General features: G+C 41.4%; 1 protein-coding gene across 2 annotated transcripts; it reads right to left on the bottom strand.

Moving 5' to 3' along the window:
- Positions 1 to 727: 727 nt before the first annotated feature.
- LOC129179062 (zinc finger protein 578-like) lies at positions 728 to 13,419 on the bottom strand. 2 transcript variants are annotated; one of them, XR_008569884.1, is made up of 4 exons: positions 13,072 to 13,419; positions 9,088 to 9,923; positions 4,704 to 6,534; positions 728 to 4,539 (listed from the first exon to the last, which is right to left on the bottom strand). XR_008569884.1 is itself a non-coding variant. In XM_054771887.1 (3 exons), the coding sequence occupies exons 1-2, from the start codon at positions 13,265 to 13,267 to the stop codon at positions 9,100 to 9,102; spliced, it is 1,020 nt and encodes a 339-aa protein (XP_054627862.1). In that variant the 5' UTR covers positions 13,268 to 13,419; the 3' UTR covers positions 728 to 6,534; positions 9,088 to 9,099. The 2 variants fall into 2 exon arrangements, 1 of the variants encoding a protein (XP_054627862.1); XM_054771887.1 differs by having other exon boundaries at positions 728 to 6,534.
- Between the last annotated feature and the right edge of the window lie 774 nt (positions 13,420 to 14,193).

Genomic DNA, 14,193 nt, shown 5'->3' with positions numbered 1-14,193 from the left:
TGAGAATGAAGTCATAATTATGATGAAAAGACTTAAAAGAAGAAAGTTCAAATAGTTGGAATTTAAAAAAAAAAAAACTGTTTTCCAAAAAATAGCAGAAATGGAAAAAAAATCAGCTGTAATTTCACAAGAATAAAGTCTAAATAGTAGAAGAATTTTAGGAGAATAATGTCGTAATATGAGGAAAAATAGTAATTTTAGTAGCATAAAGTTGAAATATTGAAAGAAAAAGACTTTAACATAAAATTATGAGAAACAAACAATGAATAAAGTTGTAATTTTTGGAAAATTTGGTGGTGGAAAAAGTTATGTTACAAGAACAAACCCAAAATATGGGAATAAAGTCATAATTGCGAGAAGAAAATTTACATGAAGAAAGTTTAAACAGTTGGAAAATGAAAAACAAATGGCAGAAAAGGTTTTCTAAAGACAAAATAAGGCAAACTTTTACAAGAATAAACTTGAAATATGTACCTAGTGTAGCATACAGTTGAAATATTAAATAAATATTAAAGGAAAAAACATTGTTTTAAAAGGTGTAATGTATATACAAAAACAAAACATGGTCATTTCTAGAAAATCAGGTTGGAGGAAAAAGTCAAAATATTATGGGAATAAAATCTTTTTGTAAATGAATATTATTTAAGAAAAAAGTTGAAATAAAAAAACAGCAAAAATGAGGAAAAAAACAGAGCAAAGTGGATATGTTCTTTCACGTACAGTATGACAACGCTGAGATGAAATACAGATAGATACTTTATTAATCTCCAAAAGGAATTCACGTTTCGAGAAGCTCTCCAAAAATCATAATAAAGTCATAAGCAATCAGGGCAAGACAACAAAAGAAAAATAAGAAAATGCAAAAATAAATAAATAATACACTTCCAATTTGTAGTACAATAATACATAATTACAAACATAATAATTCTTAGCATATCTTTACAAAATATCCAAGTTTAAGTCCCATGCTTTCATTTTTTCACTATGTGGGCCCCAAAATAAGACATTTCTCAGTGTTACCACATCCACAATAAGCAGGCATCTACAGTAATGCATATTTGTCAATAATTCAAACGCTGGATCTTCTGAATGTGTTGATACGTTCTTCTGTTGGCTTTGAAAGCGTACCAAAGAGGAAACTAAATTTGGATGTATTATTAAAAGCGTGTCAAAGTGGGATGGATGTGTTGCGCTAACGTGATGCTTTGCACATGAAGACGTGCATACGCGCTGGTAATGAAAGCACTTGAAAGCTGTTACTATATTTAAGTATTCTTCCCCCCCAATCCTTAGAATGTGTTTGCAGTGGAAGATCAAGCACACATTACACACAATGTCTACCATTATAAAAAAATGTATAAAAGACATTAACGAGGGTGCATCATTAGTCAGGCAGGTCTCTTCATCGCTTTAGCAGCAGCAGCAGCAGCAGCTCCCAACACGACGTGGACGAGCATGATTTTGCACGGTGACAAATTGTATCTTCAGTGCGTACATCCTGGGGATGTGAGCTCTAATTAGTCAGCTTGTTTGTCTCCATTGTGAAGCCGCGTAACCGCCGGGGGAGAACCATCAAGGCACATTCAAATCAACAAAATAAAAGCACGTTTTCATGGTCCAAACGAGCTCTTCCGCCAATAACCCCTGTCTTCTCCTGGTAATTAACGGCACAATTATGCAAGCTCATCACTATCTAATCCCCGCCCGTCCATCCGGGAGCATAGCAGGGTGGGGGATGTTCCTCCCGAGGACGTAACCCCCTTAGAAGCGCCTTTTAAACGTTGTTGCGCTTACAAATCCATTAAACACGTCCTCTTTTCTGTGTTAAGAGCGTAATTGACCCGGCGCTGCAGCCGCCGCTTGATAAAGCCGCGGCGTGCGCGTGACTCCACGATAATACCAATTAGCTGTGTTGCCTCCTTCAACAGCAAACTGTGTTCAAATAAACATCTTAATTACGCCCGCAGAGGATAGGAATTGGAGAGCACACAATTAAAGCTGCTAATTAATTCACTGTTTTATCCTCAACTGTTTTTGCACCCTTTTTTCCTGCTCCTTGTTCGTCATGCGACCAAAAGATGAATGGTCCACTGCTTCATTGGTCTTTGGAAGCCTCAGTGGACACCAGAACCAGAACAAAACATCACGACCACATCAAGTGGACCTCCCGCACTCCTGAATACACGCCTTAAGCTGCACCTTCATCCAGATCTGCACCAAAATGGAACCACTTTGCCCGTACGCTTCCCTTCTGCAAATCTTACAGAAACTGGCACGCTAAAAACAACAACAATCACTGTTTCCCGTGATTCACTTGTGCTACCTGTTGGCCCTCGCTCATAAAACACATTATAATGGAACATGGACCGCCACAAATAGATTTGACGCTACCTGTTGGCCCTCGCTCACACAGTATGGTGTGGCGTGGCCCGCCACAAATAGATTTGGAACTACCTGTTCGCCCTTGCTCGTAAACACATAATGGGACATAGACCGCCACAAATTCATTTGGCGCTACCTGTTGGCCCTCGCTCATAGTCATGATGAGACATGGCCCGCCACAAATACATTTGGTTCGACCTGTTCGCCCTTGTTCATAAAACACATAAATGGGACACGGGCTGCACAAATAGATTTGGGGCCACCCGTTGGCCCTTTGGCTTGCCAGCAATAGATTCAACACTACCTTTTGGCCCTCGCTCACAAACACAATGGGACACAGCCCGCCACAAATAGATTTGGCACTACCTGATCAACCTGGTGCATACACACATTAGAAATGGACACAGGCCGCCCCCCACAAGTAGATTTGCTGCCACCTGTTCGCCCCCGCTCACAAACACATTATAGTGTGGGACAGCCCGCCACAAATAAGAATTGGCGTGACCTGGTCGCCCTCACGCATACACACATAAGAATGACACTCAGACCACAACAAAGATTTGGCACCACCTGTTGGCCCTCGCTCACAAACAATATGACGGGACACAGCCCGCCACAAATAGATTTGGTGCTACCTTTTGGCTCTCATTTTCAAAACACATTAGGAATGGACACAGACCAACATTTAAAAATATTTGTAATCATACCTGTATTTGTTTCACTTCATGTTTTTTGCTCACTTTTTGTGTCCCACAGCTTCCAAAAAATGACATGCACATGCGTCATATCCAATTAAAAACCATCTGTCCTCTTGACTCCCTGCACACAAGCTGTTTCATTGTGAGATAATGACTTTCTCTTCCTGGAATTTACATTCATTCTTTAGGTTTTTAGTGAGGTCATTAAGAGCGCGGAATACAAGCAGTGAGCATTGTGAAAGTGCCGAGACTTAGAAGCCCGTGCACAATAAATTAGGATGTTATCAGCATGGACGCCATTCTCAGGTTCAGTGGCAGCAGCGGCGCGCGGCAGGTGATTAATCTTTCAGCGGCGCCATGCTTTGCAGTCGCGATCTAACAAACGGATGATTTTGCAGTGAGAGACAATATTTCCACAGCGTTAGCATTGTTCACGTTGACTAACGACCACCATGGATTTTCTTACAGAACCGTGTGATGTGGAAACACAGTGGCAATATTTACACCAATGATGCTGAAACGTGTCGTTTGTGTCAAATGACAGACGTCACTTTTGTGGGCTCTTGTACCACCTGACTGACATAAAAGCTTGACATGCCAAAGTGGACCTGGTCTAAAGTGGTCTATATGCTGAAAAAAGGGTGAAATCTGCCTTTATTGCATTTTCACAAATAGAATAAAGGTTTCACAAATCAGAAACCGTGTTTTCATGAACCTTCATGGTCTGTGGATAAATCCAGGCCAGATTCGAGGAGTTTAGGTGCAGTGTTTTTCAAACTGGACCTGGTCTAATGTGGTCTGGATGCTGAAAAAACTGACAAATCTGCCTTTATTGCATTTTCACAAATAAAATAATAGTTTCACAAACACAGTAATGATTGTCAGGCGTACCTAAAATGTCTAAAACGTTTCCACGTCAAGAAGTGTCACAACAAACAGATGAACAGTGTGGACGAACAGTCACGCTGAACATTTGGTGAATTCCACCTCAGATCAAATCGCAGGCTAACGTCAGCATGGCAATGGCGGCTAGCGTTAGCAATGCGTCGTCTCCGGGGGCTAATCAAACGGCCAAGTTGTCCTCAAACTCATACACTCTTAACAAAAAGTAAACACCACATACAGTATACTCACACATGTAACCTTATTGGGGCAAATTATTGACTGCATCACGACTTTCATAGCTCCCAGCACAAAAACTACACACACACTACTAACAAAGTCACAATAAAAGAATTAAAAACTCACCAAAAGTCAATTCTTGTTTATTAAGACGTGATCCTGGAGGATCATCCACCAGATGAATCTCGTTTTATGGATTTTATTCCACTTTTCTTCTCGATAGCCTGCTATCTGCGCACTGAGGGGCCTCGTGCTCTTAAAGGGGATTACTGGGCTATTTTCTGTCCAAGTACTTCAGCGCTACTCTTAAAGCACGTGTCAGTGGATGGCCGAGGCACTGCAGGTTTTCTCTCCTAACATTTTCTCCAGCAGGTGATTTAATTGATGAGCTCATTCCCTCGAACTGAAAGAGGTGTTTATCATTAAAAAACCCTGCTTTAGCGACCGGGTGGAAAGAAAACCTGCAGTGTCTCTGCCATCCACGGCACGAGTTTGACATACCTGCCTTAAAGGGATAGAATGCTTCTCAGCTGATGAGTAACCAGTAATATGCACACTTTATCTTTTAAACATAGTTTTTAATTTGAAAGCTTACTTATGTCATTCAAAAGGACGCTTTGCTCATTTAAACAACGTATTTACAAATCTTAATCAGTTGTAGATATTGATAATTGACTTTATGCTTTTCATTGTGGGTTACAAGTGACTGACATGTTCCTTGTTAAGTGGAGAGTACCGCAGATCCAGTGTTAAATTGGGGAGCAGTTTATTATTTAGTCTTTTGAAAAAAATGTATTTATCTTAATTTTAGCCATCTAAATTGATTTAGGTCATTTTTGTTTACTAAATTTCACAACATTTGAGTCAACCAAAATATAAAGTATACGGCATCTAGTTTATTTCGGCTGCCTAAAGCATCTGAATAATAAAATGTGTAACAATAAGTAGACCTGCTGTCAATCAATATATCAATAAGTCATTTCACACTAACCTTATTGTAGTCATAGTAACGATTCAGTGCAGTACCTAATTTGGCCAGCAGATGTACTCATATCCTCAGCGATGTTCAACGAATAACTCAACGAAGAAGAGGCACTTCCTTCCGGTATTGTTGCGGTCAAAGACGTGTGCAGTGCGCATGCAGATACACGCTTCCGGACGAAGTCTCATCACTTATAGATGAACAACACACCCAGCATCTACAATACCAAAGTAAATATGATTGGATTTCATCCACGTGGACATTTTTGGCTCTTTTCTGTGCGTTGACGAAAGTGGCAACTCATTTCGCCATAACTTTTCGTCAACGTGCATTTGGGGGGATCGGTGTCACCCATTCAGCAACTAAGTTACTCAATCCTAAAATAAAAAGCAACTTTCGACAAATCCAGTGAAGAGGCTTCTGTTGACAAAAACTATTGAGAATATTGCCATTTGAAAATAAGAGACATTTTCCGGAAAATCAAAGAAAATACAAGGAATTCCTTTTCTCCTCAGAAAAAAAAAACATTTTTCCAACCGTGGGATCTCAACCCAGGCAAGCTGACAGGAGAACGATGCTAAACGCTAACAGACTGGCTTGGTACACAGGCTAACAGTATTATAAGTGCAATAATAAAAGAGCGGCTGTTTTCCCCTTCCTCAGCTTGGTTTGCAATTTAATGAACTGAAACCGAGTGACAATCTGGTAGTTTTTTTCATTTCTATTACATTTAAATGATAGAAGCATATTAACAGAAAAAATGGTTTATCTCAAGTGTTTTCTCGTGCTTTTTCCTAGTCTGAAATTAGCACAAAACCTATACCACAGACTGAACAGGTATATGGTCTCTTTCCTGTGTGTATTCCAATTTAAATCTACGGATTTAATTTAAAAAAAAAACCTTAACCACACCCTGAATAGGTAAAACGTTTCTCTCTAGTGTTTACTGTTGTAACTTCAAATGTGCCTTCAGGGAGACTTATCACAAACTGAGCACTTGAATGGTTTCTCTCCTGTGTGTCATCTCATGTCTTTTCATATCACTACGTTGACAAAAAGTTTTGCCACATTGAGAGCATTTAAAGCGTTTGTTGTCAGCGTGACATGTCGTATCAGCTTCAGTATTTAATCAATGTCAGGAGAGTGTGATGTGTGCTCACTATCCGTGACAGCGGTCGCCATCAGCTTCTATTGTCATGTGTTGAGTTGAGCTGCTGCTTGGAGGCTCCATCTCTCTCTCCTCACCACTGGGACTCACTGCGAACTCCTCCTGTCCTTCAAGATGCTCTGCCCCCTGACTGACGCTGTGACTCTCCTCTTTTGTTTTAATGTGAGGGGGCTGTGGCCATCCTGGAGAGAAAAGGAGAGAAGTCCAGCTTTGGACTCGCAATATTCGGCCAACGATACGATACTATATACTTGCATCACTTCCTGAAAATATGAATGGGACAGTGATTTTGGTGGCATCTTGTGATTGTTGCATTGACTGGGATTGGATGCATTGAATGGGAAAGTGAAAGCATGAGTTAGACAATATATGGCTCTGATTGGGCTGAGAGTCAACAGCTTAATTCTGACAAAATGAATGTAAGATGAGATCATGAGTTACATTTATTCAAAGAGTGCAAATTGTGGCTTACAAATCTTTGAAAAGTGCAAAGTGTATTTTTTTAGCCTGACACTGAACATACAAAGTAGGCCATCAGGTAAGTCAGTGTATACTATTTATGATTATGTTACCAGTAAGCAGAATGTGGAACACAGCGCTCTTATCTTGAAGACCGGAAGTGTTAAGGATGTCTCTTGACTGCCGCTTTATTTACACTGAACCGGGCCTTGGGTGAACGTACATAAACGTACGGTGGTGTGAAAAAGTGTTTGCCCCCTTCTCAATTTATTATTTTTTTTGCAAGTTTGTCACACTTACATGTTTCAGATCTTCAGACAAATTTAAATATTAGCCAATGACAACACAACTGAACACAAAAGGCAGTTTTTATCTTAAACTTTTTATTATTAAGGGAGAAAAAAATCCAAACCTAGGTGGCCTTGTGTGAAAAAGTGATCCAGTGTGGAAAAGGTTATAAAGTCATTTCTAAAGCTTTGGGACTCCAGCAAACCACAGTGAGAGCCATTATCCACAAATGGTAAAAACATGGAACAGTGATGAACCTTCCCAGGGGTGGCCGGCCAACCAAAATGACCCCAAGACCGGGAGGTCACAAAAGACCCCACAACAACATCCAAAGAACTGCAGGCCTCACTTGCCTCAGTTAAGGTCAGTGTTCATGACTCCACCATAAGAAAGACGCTGGGCAAAAACGGCCTGCATGGCAGAGTTCCAAGACCAAAACCACTGCTGAACAAAACGAAGGCTCATCTCAATTTTGCCATAAAACATCTTGATGATCCCCAAGACCTTTGGCAAAATACTCTGTGGTCTGATGAGACAAAAGTTGAACGTTTTGGAAGTAGAGCGTCCCATTACATGTGGCATAAAAGTAACACCACATTTCAGAAAAAGAACATCATACCAACAGTAAAATGTGGTGGTGGTAGTGTGATGGTCTGGGGGTGTTTTGCTGCTTCAGGACCTGAAAGACTTGCTGTGAAATTAAATTATGAATTCTGCGGTCCACCAAAACATCCTAAAGAAGAATGTCCGGCCATCTCTTGGTGACCTCAAGCTCAAACCAACTTGGGTTCTGCAGCAGGACAATGATCCAAAACACACCAGCAAGTCCACCTCTGAATGGCTGAAGAAAAACAAAATGAAGACTTTGGAGTGGCCTAGTCAAAGTCTTGACCTGAATCCTATTGAGATGCTGTGGCATGACCTTAAAAAGGCGCTTCATGCTGGAAAACCCTCCAATGTGCTGAATGACAACAATTCTGCAAAGATGAGTGGGCCGAAATTCCTCCCCAGCGCTGTAAGAGACTCATTGCAATTTATGACAAACGCTTGATTGCAGTTGTTGCTGCTAAGGGGGGCCCAAACACTTATTACTTTAGGGGGAATCACTTTTTCACACAGAGCCATGTTGGCTTGATTTTTTTCTCCCTTAATAATAATAATAATAATAATAATAATAATAATAATAATAATGGGTTTCATTTAAAAACTGCATTTTGTGTTCAGTTGTGTTGTCATTGACTAATATTTAAATTTGTTTGATGATCTGAAACATTTACGTGTGATAACCATGCAAAAAAATAAATCAGGAAGGGGAGAAACATTTTTTCACACCACTGTGGTAGCATCACCTCTCCAAAATAGCCAATAACTCAAGCGACCTCAAGTAACAAGCATGCCCTGTTTTGGACCACCTCTCAGCTTCTTTGTAACCTCCTAGCATCACAGCTAGCATTAGCTTGTCTGGGTGGTGACCTTGGCGGTGGGCTGGGAGCTTGGTGGTATTTTTCGTTGAAACGACACAGCTTGCAAAGCACCATACTTCTACCTAAATTGTCACCCTCCAGAGTGCTGCCACACATATACACTGAGGCGCTAAACTAATGTTTACTCCTGATACCCTCGCGCAAACCGGAAGAGGAAGACGTAGGCATCTTGGTAACTTAACAGTATCGACAGTCACGGCGGTAGGATCGATTCTTTCTTTGGAAACAAAACATAGATACAAAGTATATCGACAGGTCGACAAAATCGCCCAGCCCTCAACACACACGCTGAAAATCTCAAGTGTTCTGAAGTCATCAGAATAAAGACTGAGTCAATTGCAGCGTCGTTGATGTCAAAAGTCCAAGTTGGTCCGAAGTTATCAAAATTGTCAATCGAGTCTGACTCCAGTCCAAGTCGTGTGACTCTTGTGTACACCTCTGCCATACCATGTTAATGATCAAATATAAAGTTAGTAAACATGTTAGAGTAAGAAGTGAACAAACCTGCTCTGGGTGTCACAACTTGAAAACAGGTTCCAGTAGTGGACGTTGCTCCTTCCCAGTTCTCTCTCCTGTGTGTAGCCTCATGTGTGCCTTCACATTTGCCTTCCGTAAAAAATTTTTACCACAGACTGAGCAGGTAAAACGTTTGTCTCTGGTGTGTATTACTGTGTGGGATTTTAAATATTGCTTTATGGGGAATATTTTATCGCAAAATGAGCACTTGAATGGTTTCTCTCCTGTGTGTAGCCTCATGTGGTTTTTCATATTACAGTGGTAATTAAAAGTTTTGCCACAGTAAGAGCATTTAAAGTGTGTGTTGTCAGTGTGATTTCTCTCATGTCTACACAGACTACTACGGTGTTTAAAAGTTTTGTCACAGTGAGAGCATTTAAAGCGTGTGTTGTCAGTGTGACATGTCATATCAGCTTTAGAGTCTTCATCATCAGTGTCTGGAGAGTGTGACGTTGTGTCGTCACTATCTGTTAGTGGAGCTAAGAGGTTGTCTGCTTGTGATCCTCCACAATGGTCTCCATCAGCTTCTGTTGTCATGTGTTGAGTTGAGCTGCTGCTTGGAGGCTCCACCTCTCTCTTCTCCTTACTTTCACCTTTGTCTTCATCATCTTCACTCTTCACAGGGACACCAATCACTGGGAACTCCTCCAGTCCTTCAAGATGCTCTCCCTCATGATTGATGCTGTGATCCTCCTCTTCCTCTTTAATGTGTGGGAGCTTGGGCTCCTCCTCATGCTTTTTAATGTGGAGGGGCTGGGGCTCCTCCTGCTGCACCCTGAAGCTCCACTCCTGCTGCTCAGGGGGAAGATGTTCTTCAGTGACCTCTGCAGGACACAAGAAGACAAGGACATGCTTTACAAAAAGTCCAGCTTTGCTCCGTCACATGAGGCATTGTCCTGCACCAGCGTATGTTCTGACAATGTCTCTGAGGATGCCATCAGTCGCCATGCTAACGTTCACTCTTGGACAGGTCATGTTTGTAAATGAGATCTGATTGTCAAACATTACCTGGTAAAATAAAGGTCAAATGAATAAATACTTTTAAAATGGGTTGAGAGCAGCTTTGGTGAGAGCAGGGAGGCCATGTCACATGTCCCAAAGTGTCAACTAGGCATGTCACAACAATCAATAAATTGATTAATCGAACGATTAAAGAAACAAAATCGATAATTATGCCGGCCTTGATAAATTGACATGTGCATCCATGGGTGTCTCTCTAAACCACACAGGCTGGATGACAATTCACTCTGTTCGCAATGGCTGTATAATGGAATGAACACAGAGAGTGAACCCTCATCTCATTCAGCGTCTCTGTGGAGGCGGAGTTACGAGTGAGTGGATACAGAGTGCTAGCATAGCCTTGTGAGCCAGCATACGCTACGTGTGGGAATGTTTCAGTTTTAAACAGAATGATCAAGTTGAACGCATGAACACAGACAAACCGATATGTCGCAGGAAGAAGGGTAAACGGCCAACTTGTATGCACACCTGAAACACAACCATCCTTTTCAGTTTTTCAATTGGGAAAAAAAAAACTACCGCTGGAGGTACAGCAGAGCCTTCGTCCCGACAGCCAACACTTGAGGCGTTTCGTCGGCAATGTAAATCTAAACAAAATAGCGCGCGCTCACAGTGTCGTTCGCTCCATTGCAAAAGAAATTCAAGATGATTATATGGCATACATTTTATGCCATATAATGCATTTCAAGAATGATAATTAAATCATTAGATTACAGTGTTCCCTCGCTACGTCGTGGTTCACCTTTCATGGCCTTGCTGTTTTGCAGATTTTTTTGGCGCAATTTTGCATGTTTTTTATTTTTTACAGCGTATGAAACCACTTTGTGTTCTGCGTCCTTATTGGCTAAGGGAGAACCTGCCCACTGTGTTCTTCATTCTGATTGGCTGCAGACCATTGTCACTCAATTTCCTGTTGCATCTCTTGTTGTGTTCATCGCTAGCAAACAGCTGACTGTGTGAGCTGCTTGCCAACCGCCAATAAACTACAGGAGGAGAAGAAGAAGCTAACCATGTGACTCTGAACTCTGTGTGTTTGCAAGTTTTCTCCCCGACAAAACCCACAATGTTGCCGAAACGTTCTGCACCCAAAGGGCAGAGGAAGCCAACCATCGCACAAAAAGTTGGACTTTTGGACATGCTGAAGGAAGGTAAAAGTTACACTATTGGAGGGCGCCATTACGGAATAAATGAATCTTCGGTTCGAGGAGGAGGAACATAGGACAACAGGAGCAATGTGTTTTAACAAGGATACAAAACACCACAGTGGAGCGGCACCAGGATGAAGAGGCACGGTCAGGAGTGAAACACGCATGAGTCACTATTAATCACTTCTTGTGTCCAACCTCGTAGGTTCTTAATTAAAATTCAAACAAATGTTTGAACTTTTTTGAGAGTTTTTAAACAAGAGAGAAATGTGAGAAAATGTTAATGCCCGTCTGAGAAAAGTGTATAAAGTGTATGGCGGGGGGTTTTACAGCCTTAAAACATGTATAATCATTGTAAAAAAAAATGATGCTGGCGACCTTGCAGATTTCACTTATTGCAAGCTATTTTGGTAACCTAACCCCCGTGCTAAACGAGGGAATACTGTATTACAAAACGTAAGCAAGTGAAATATTCTAAGCGGCAACTTTTAAGAAGAACCTCCTTCCTGAGCTACCACCCTACGACGGTGGAGGAGTTTGCATGTACCTACGATCCCAGGAGCTAAGTTATCCGGTGCTTTTATGCCCCTGGCAGGGTTACCCACGACAAACAGGTCCTAGGGAAGGGACTAGACAAAGTGTGGGTCAAACGCCCCCATGAAGAAAAAAAACATTGAACCGAGTTTTCCCTGTTCACCCCAGTTCTTAAGGATGAGGGGATGCAGTTTAATAACATACCCTTGCACAGCCACACTGGCTGGCATCCTTTACACTCACCCCCTCAAACCTCACTCCCAACCGGGTCACCACACCAATGTAACCCACGTGGGCGTCTTGCTTCATCCATAATGGTACTGTGGCAACCAAAACTCCGCTTCATAACACACCTCACACGTCGAAGAGATCCATGTTGACAACTTAGAGATATGGTCACTCTATTTAATACGTAGGTGCGCACATTCAAAGTAAAAGCCAGGACGTGTTTCTTTCTTGCGTCATGCAATTTTTCGGTAATTAAATTAAGTCAATAAAGGCTAAGTAAGTAAAAAACGGCAATTGAACCCAGCAACAGAAAGACAAGAATTTGGACACAATCCTTCCTCGCCTAGCAACACCTCGCCTTCCTGATGAAACAAACCAGTAAGTGGCCAGGAGTGTGGATGGTGACCCATTGCAGGAATAAAATAAACAAATACCCGGCAAAAGTTGGAAAAAAAAGAGCAAAAAGGTGTAATGTAAGTAGAAAAAGGTAAAATGTTGATACTCATAACTAATAAAAACAAAGATTTGTCTTTAAATATATATGTGTAACTTTTTTAGCCTACCAAAGGGGCTCTCTAGAAAGTAGACAAAGACAAAAGCAGACAAAAGCTGAGCTGGCATTGCTCAACTACAAGCTGTAACTATTACTGATGCACTTCAGCCAAAAAGGAATTGACATACCTGACACTTACGTATAATGTAAGTTTGTTTTTTTAAGTGGCTGGTTGGCGTAGTGAATAACGTCAGGAATAACTGGCACAGGGGACTGTGTTGTGTAAATGGCAACGTATAGCAATATATATTATTACAGTTATTATCATTATTACTTTTTTTAACAATACTGTCCCTCACAGTGTCTGCCAAGTAAAATTCTGGCTGGTGAAGTCCCCACTGAAGGACCAGCTACCCACTTATGTAACTGTAACCACGTGCTCGTTCCTTTATGTAGCTTGTTATACATGTCTGAAACAAATAAACAATACCATACCATGTTAATGATCATATATAAAGTTAGCAAACATGCGAGAGTAAGAATGAAACAAACCTGCTCTTTGTAACATAACTTGATGGTTCTGGAAAACAGCCTCCAGCAGTTGACGTCGTTGCTCGTTCTCCTCTTTTGTTCGAGAAAGTTCCTCCTCGTACTCTGCTATCGTTCTTTCCAACACTACAAATATTTCTTCAATAGCCGCAGTTAGCCGCTGATTCACCAACGCTCTCAGCATTTGTACTTTACACATTTTCAGTTTGTTAGCAAGCTAACAACCTAAGATAACCCGAGCAGCTTCAAAGTTCACTGAGAACACTAAGATTATCCTGACGTGAGACAAAAGTCCCAAACGTAGGACTGAAGGGGTTAACGCGGACTAATAGCGACACTTTCTGCTAACTGATTGCCTTTCCTTGTTTACTATTTCCGGTAATACACAGCTCGGCCATTTTGGTGCATTACTGCTTCCCTCAGGTATGGAGGTGTTATTACACCTTGACCTTTAGAGTGTGTGGTGAAATAGAGTTGTCATTGCAAATGAACAATGGACAATTGTCATTCAGTGTAAATTAAAACCAGTGGTAGACAGACAGAGGAAAGCGGACAAGAGCATGAAAACACACCAGCTGAGAGGGAAAAGATGCTAAATGCTAACAGACTGGCTTGCTAACCAGGTGTAACAGGGTCAATTATGTAAATGTATGATATAATTACACAAAATGTATGTTCAAGTTCCTGTACTACCTGGTGTGTTTGTATTGTCATGTGATTGATGTGGAACGTCAATACCGTCTGTCGCTGTGTGTGTATCCCCTACTGCTCTAATTAGTGTGACACCTTTCATTATAAGTTGGGCCCACGCCTTTTACTTCCTGTTTTGTTCGTGATCCCCATGTGAGAGGTAAGACATGTGTGTTTTAATTTAGTCTTTCAAGTCTTTTTTTTTTCCAATCAACTTTATTAATGCCTCAAGTCGGTGCAAGTTCAGACTAACACTTGGTGACGCCTTCTGACGCATCACGCTCTCATTGGCTGATTTTCGGGGCACCGCCTCCACTCTCATCCCATTGGCTGATTTTCAGGGCACCGCCTCCGCTCTCATCTCATTGGCTGATTATCGGGGCACCGCCTATGCTCATCTCATTGGCTGATTATCGGGGCACCACCTACGCTCTC

This window comes from Dunckerocampus dactyliophorus, chromosome 3 (genome assembly GCF_027744805.1).
Source record: "Dunckerocampus dactyliophorus isolate RoL2022-P2 chromosome 3, RoL_Ddac_1.1, whole genome shotgun sequence".
NCBI classification, from domain to species: Eukaryota; Metazoa; Chordata; class Actinopteri; order Syngnathiformes; family Syngnathidae; genus Dunckerocampus; species Dunckerocampus dactyliophorus.
Note: the sequence above shows the minus strand (reverse complement) of the source record. Positions and strands in the feature narration are given on the sequence as shown.

What these genes read in the sequence shown, in the direction of transcription:
- LOC129179062 (XM_054771887.1), bottom strand. Translation starts at nt 13,267, where the DNA reads ATGTGTAAAGTACAAATGCTGAGAGCGTTGGTGAATCAGCGGCTAACT. An exon ending in AGTTATGTTACAAAGAGCAG is followed by an intron (nt 9,924 to 13,071) that starts GTTTGTTTCATT and finishes TGTGTCCTGCAG; the next exon opens with AGGTCACTGAAGAACATCTT.